At 50.0% G+C, this 6,507-nt stretch overlaps 1 protein-coding gene across 1 annotated transcript; it reads left to right on the forward strand.

Annotated features, from left to right (window-relative positions):
* Positions 1-3,044: 3,044 nt before the first annotated feature.
* Positions 3,045-3,818, forward strand: LOC108863676 (uncharacterized). Its single transcript, XM_018638129.1, has one exon. The coding sequence runs from the start codon at positions 3,045-3,047 to the stop codon at positions 3,816-3,818; it is 774 nt and encodes a 257-aa protein (XP_018493645.1).
* Positions 3,819-6,507: the final 2,689 nt, after the last annotated feature.

Here is a 6,507-nt window from a genome sequence, read left to right on the forward strand (position 1 = left end):
GTCTCGAGAGTCAACTGAAAAAGCAGCATTCGTGACGACGGAGGGCCAGTTGTCCCCGGTTGTCTTGACGATGGGAGTGAGTGGAGCTCCAGCCAAATTTCAAGAAGTGATGATGAAGGTTCGAGAATTGGCAGGTGGAAAGCAAGTGCACCCATACCTGGACGATTTGATCACAGCGGCAGACGATTTTCAAGAACAATTGGACCAGATAAACAACGTACTCGAGGCCTTAAGGCAAGCGGGAATGACCGTCCGATTGAGCAAGTGCAAATTTTTCATGAACTCACTCAGTACAATTCCTCGGATTCAATATATCGAGGGAAGGGATCAGACCAGGAACGAAGAAATTATTGGCGGTCGAGCAGTTTCCGAGACCAGGGAATGTACATGAGGTACGACGATTCCTGGGGTTGACGAGTTTCTTCCGCTCACGGTGCTTCTGAGGAACGAGGTTCCCTTCGAGTGGTCGCGTGCGTGCGAGGAAGCCTTCGAGAACCTGAAGCGGAAACTGGCACAAGAGCCAATTCTTGATAGATTCGACCCGAAGCGAGAGACCGAGTTATATACGGACGCGAGTACGGTAGGATTGGGAGCGATGTTGATACAACGAGTGGAAAAGAAACCGAAATTGGTATACGCCATCAGTCGAAAACTAGCGCAATCCGAGCAACGATATCATTCAACGAAGCTGGAACAATTAGCGGTCGTAGGGGCACTCGAGCGTTTTCGTCACTACCTACACGGTATGAAGTTTGTCGTGGTATCCGATTGTAAGGCGATTTTAGGATTGGAGGCTCAGAGTGGATCGACGTAGCTGTGTCGATGGTGGGACAGAATAGCCGAGTTCGACTTCACGGTAAAACTCCGTCCGGGAGTGAATATGGCACACGTCGATGCGCTCAGCCGAGGACCGTTCGAGTTACCGAGAGAAGAGTCGGATGACGAGGCGAGGCCGACGGACTCGTCAACGAGAGATGTGCTGGTGGTCTCGATGAACTACAACGAGGCGGCGACGATGCAAGCAATCGACGAAGAAATGCAGGAAAGGAAAATAGCGCTTATGAAGCCAGAGAACGCGAGATCGATTCGAGAGAAATCACTAGTACGGGACTTCGAGTTAGTTGATGGCATGCTGATGAAAGTGATGAAGGATCGAGTAAAAGATAAGAAGCAAGAGCTGATCAAAACGTGGAGGGCGTTCATCGTGCCGCGAGTATTGTGAAAATACGTTGTGGTCGAGTGCCACGATAGGATGGGTCATTTTGGACTGAGGAAGACGTGGGAAACCATGAGACGGTACTACTGCTTCGAGGGAATGAAGGACTACTTGAAGTATCATTTGAGAGCGTGTTTGAACTGCATGTTCAACAAAAATCTGTCGGGCAGGAAGGAAGGGTTATGCACTCCGATCAGACCCGAGAGACGCCCATTCCAGAAAGTCTTCATGGACCATATGGGACCGTTGCCGCCATCGAGAGGAAAACAACATGTGATCGTTCTGATCGATGGGTTGACCAAATTCGTCGTGTTAGAAGCAGTAAGGACGACGGAAACGAGACATGTCATTACGTTCCTCGAGAAAACGTTCCTGAACTATGGGAATCCCGAGCGATTGGTATCCGATAGAGGTACAGCATTCGAATCAGCGGCATTCGAGAATTTCTTGATCAAAGAGGGAATCGAGCACACTTTGATTTCGACACAGTTTCCGCAATCGAATGGATTGACTAAACGAACGAACGAACAAAGAGGTAGCGAGATTGTTACGAGCCTTGACGGAGAAGGAAGATAAATCAGACTGGGCCGAGAAAATTCCGATCGCGCAGGCGATGCTCAACCGATCAGTGGCACGAGGGACGGACAAGGCCCCCTCCGAAGCGCTGCATGGATATTTACCGAGACTCGATAATTTTTCGCAAGTGGTTGAAAATATGCAATAAACCGTTTGGAGACCGGCAGAAGAAGTGAGGGACGAGATTCGACAGCAGATCGAGAAGAATCAGGAAGAGTACGCGAGAAATTACGACAAGAAGAGGAAACCGCACAAGATCCGTTACAAAATAGGAGACATTGTATTAGATTCGAGATTGCCAGTTCAAACAGGACAGCCGACAAAACTTCAACCGAAGTTTCGGAGACCATTGACTGTAGTCGAGATATTGCCAAAAGATTCGTATCGATTGGTCCAACTGGGAAAGGATAAGACCTACACATGCACCGCTCATTGCTCCCAATTACGCTGGTATAATGTCCGTGGGTTAGAGGAGGACGAGATAGTTCCATTGAATGACAAACCACTTGGAATTCTTGACATTAACGAAGAGGAACCGAGTACTTCAGGAAATAATATTCAACAGCCGAATGTGGATGTCACAATGATGTCGGTTGGAGGCGAGAACGACGGTGACATCGACGAGATTTCGATGATGTTGGAGGAATTCGGTCGCGACGAGCTAAAGGAAACAACGAAATTTGAGCGGACCGGCAACGTCGACTTGAATTCGGCGATTCTCGAGTCACCGACGAGAGGATCGGAAGAGGAGGAAGAAAGGGTCGAGACGAGCGGAAGGAGGAATCCTGTTCGGGCGGCAAAATTCGAAGGCAGATACGGAAAGTAGATTGAGAGGATAATTAATGTTTGTTTTCGAGTCGAAAATTATCAGAGACGTCGGAATAATGGTTAGGGTAGTAGGTAGTTGAGTACACGTAGGTATTGTTGCATCAAAATGATGAGGACATCATATAATGTAGCGTAGTCGAATCGTCGGGTCGAGAGGTTCGCGTGAGTATTGAGCAGTTTTGAACGACTGGTCGAGTCGAGGGTTTTGTGAAAGTATCGATCATTTCTGAGTGACTAGTCGAACAGAGAGTGTCGTGGAAGTAGCGGGCTGTTTTGAGCGACCACCCGAATCAGGAGTTGTGACGGTCTCGAGCATTTACGGCGCCACAGATTCCGAAGCATGGAAGATCGAAGACAGGAGCGAGAGCCTCGAGGGATTCTCAAGGAGGATCGTGGGAATCCTCGGATGTACGCGCCCATGAACATGTGGCTTAACTTGGCAACGGCGGCGACCGCGTTTGGGTCAGCCATGCACGATATCGTGAAGTATTCGTACGAGATGCAAAAGCAAGAATCTCAGAAACGCGCAAACCGGCGTCAGCGAGGGGAATCGAGCCGTTCAGTCAAGTTCCGGAACGAAGTCAGGCTGTACGAATACTACGACAGCGACGACACCGAGGAGGTACCGTTCGAAAGTACCTGTGATCTGAACGTGAACGAGTCCCGACCACGGCTTGGCGGGAGAGGTCGACACCGCCAGAAGAAATGGTGGCACGTGGAGATCCCCGACGAGGACGATTGGGAGCAGCGCGAACAACCGGAATCTCAAGAGTGTCGCGAGGAGGGACCCGCGGACGGCGTCGCCCAGGTTTTGGAGGTGCCCGAGTTGCCCGTTATCAACGATGACGACGAGGACACCGAAATGGACCCGGAGCGACCGGTTCTTGAGGTTCAAGAACCGAATCAACGCGATATCGAGCGTCGCGAGCGCATCGAAAACGAGCAGCAAGAAGCAAGGGATGAACGTACACGAGTCGAACAACAACGGTGTGTCGACTGCCTGGGGTTCACCCACCGGAGAGGTGACCCGGCTTGTCCAGCCCGAACGAATGAATGCTACTATTGTCACGAGTTTGGACACTTTGCTCGCTGCTGTGCAGCGAAGATCGACTCTGTCAAGTGTTATCGTTGTGGGAAGTGGGGACACTTCCAGAGGGATTGCGTGCAGCATCATGTGATGTTGCGAAGTTCAAAGTGATCGAGTCGGGTATCATATTTTACATGATAATAATAAATAATAACGTCAGGAGGTAACGAGAATAGCGTGTACTCAATAGCTAAGTAAGCGAGGTAGTAAATGAGGGCATTTAGTATGGTAGCAGTGGACGAACTGTAGGGAACGTAGGAACATGCCGTGAACGTAGCGAAGCGAGTTGACGTGCATGTGTTGGGAGAAGTCAGTACTTGAACGGCCAGCGTCCGAGCAGGACGCGCGTGCCCGAGAATGAACCAGTACCCGAGAATTGAGGACGTATTCGAGTAGTAATCCACAGGGAAAACCCCTACACTTCTGATTATGGTACTTCCGATTCCTGCTTCGCCTATACTTCGCCGAAGTCCCCGACTATTTTGTCAATAATTTCGTACGATAACGAGCGAACGGGAAGATAACAGCGTTCCGATTCTTAAGAGATGTCGACTGCACGTCGCTACAGCCGGCGTCAATCTCCCTCAATAAACATTCATTCAGTTCCTAGCAATCGTGAATGGTACATCGCCGTCGAACCGACCGTGTTTTCCATCGCCTGTTTCGTAGGACCGTGGAGTCGGAGCCCGTCCCATAGCTACCCCAACGACCTGAAGATATATACGGAGAATCACCGAACCGGATTCTCCACAGCACACTACTCGATTTGGCTAGGTCATCTCTGATTGCCAATCTCCCGAAGTCACTCTGGGCAGAAAGCATCGCCACCTGTACCAAAATTCTCAATACGGTCACCATTTGTGAGAGAACCAACAAGACCGCCTATGAGACAATGCTCAACCGAAAAGGTTATCTCTCAAGGCTCTTCCCATTCGGATCTAAGTGTTTTGTGCATCAACACAGACCTGGAAGGAAGAAATTAGACCCCCGTGGAAAGGAAGCGATCTTGGTCGGTTACTGTGATCAGGGGAGAGAATATAGAGTTTTCCATCCTGATACACAGACAATCGAAGCGGCCAAAGATGTCGTCTTCCCGAAGAAAAGAATATTCTAAAAAATTTAAGGCTGTTCGGCCGCGGGCCGAATCTATGTTTGCGTCGAAGACGCCAGTTTTTTTTTCTCTCGCTTTGATATTGTTATATTTTCGCCCATATGAGGATGGGAAACTTTCTATATCGGGTTCCACTGAAGTGCGACCCATGACGCTACTGATCAATGAGAGATCATATGACTTTTTACAGAGCTGACCGCAAATCAGCTCATGTCACTACTAGCCCACCACTTTCTCTCTTCTGGCTTGACTTTTGTGTTTTCTCCTCTTGAGATCACAAGCGCTCGATCAGATTCGATACAATCTCCTAATTCTTCGATTGTTCATTGCTCAGCGTGGCGCTGTCTGCCGTGAATATGACATCGTCTATGTATGAGTCTTCTGACATCTCCCTCAGCAATTTAGCATGCTTCGGAAGTGTATTCCCGCATGCCTGCAGGTGGTGTCGATCACCTCTGATGCGCAAGGACGACGAACAGATCAGAACACGCATGACAACTATGGTTAACAACCATATCCCTCTGACGGGTGTAGCCAAGTCATCCGAGATTCCCAATGGCCTCCCCAAGCGCAAAACTGTCGGATCGCTCTACGTTATTTCATACCATGGAAAAGCCTCCCCGATATCTGCCGTAATTGCAACTCGACGCGAAGTACCTTCAGGGTAGGCTTTCCCTCACCTCGTATCTCCGCACAACAATCTCTTCTTTGGCTTGACTGTTGAGACGAAACAGTCGGCCTCCTCTCTCGAATCGTCCTTCTCGCACTCGGTTTCGAGCCCGCGACGAATCTTTCTCTCAGGATGCGTCACTAATCATTAGGGCTGAAGACTTTTCGCGGACCGCCATTCTAGCGCGAATTTTCGCGGTTTCCGGCTACTCCTCGAAGAGTTTCAATTGAGGCCACGAATTCCCGCGAATTTGGCGGGAATTTTCCGCGAAAAATCTTCAGCCCTGGTTCACTACCGAAAGCCAGAATCGCCAAATCCAGAGTTCCCGTGAGCCAGAGTTTGCCGTTCCCCATCGCTGCCTGACCGCAGAAAAACGAATCTGCATCTCAAATCTGGATCCTCGCGAAGTGCGAGAGTGGCTGCGGCTCTGGAATCGAAATTGAGGCATAACTCTTCGAACGATCGTTTGATCCGCCGGACGAATGAGTTTGAGACCGGAGCGAAGTCTCTGATGAAATACATTTTTAGCGTCGCTTCCAATTTTAAGAAGTAGAACTTAAGAGATGACTCCACTAATATAAGATCCCCTCAGTGAGCGGGGTAGGAATGCAATGCATCCGTGATCATTGTGATTCTTTCTTCCAGTGAGCTTGAAGGTTTATCGAGCATTGATACATGGGGGCCCCGCCCGCAAGTCAAGCTGAGCTTTGCGTCGAGGCGGCACAAGTCCGACCAACCTTGAGCCAATGTTCCGGCCTCTGAGATTTCTGGCTTCTGAGAATTCTGGCTTCTGCGGTTCTGGCTCCTGCGATTCTGGCTTGTGAGACGGTATCCTATGCTGCTCTGTGCTGCCAGGGCTCCTCCTCTCCCAAGCGACACTCTCTTCGTCGGTCTCGGTGGAGCTGCGCTCCATGCTGCTCTGTGCTGCTAGCGCTCCTCCTCTCCCAGGCGACACACTCTTCGCCGGTCTCTGGTTGGCTGATTGCGCTCCGTAGTGATTTCCCTCTCCGTGACGATTC

The sequence above is a fragment of the Galendromus occidentalis genome, unplaced genomic scaffold (genome assembly GCF_000255335.2).
Source record: "Galendromus occidentalis unplaced genomic scaffold, Mocc_1.1 scf7180000076599, whole genome shotgun sequence".
Classification (NCBI taxonomy): Eukaryota; Metazoa; Arthropoda; class Arachnida; order Mesostigmata; family Phytoseiidae; genus Galendromus; species Galendromus occidentalis.

Coding starts and splice junctions, on each gene's coding strand:
- LOC108863676 (XM_018638129.1), top strand. CDS start 3,045: ATGTGGCTTAACTTGGCAACGGCGGCGACCGCGTTTGGGTCAGCCATG.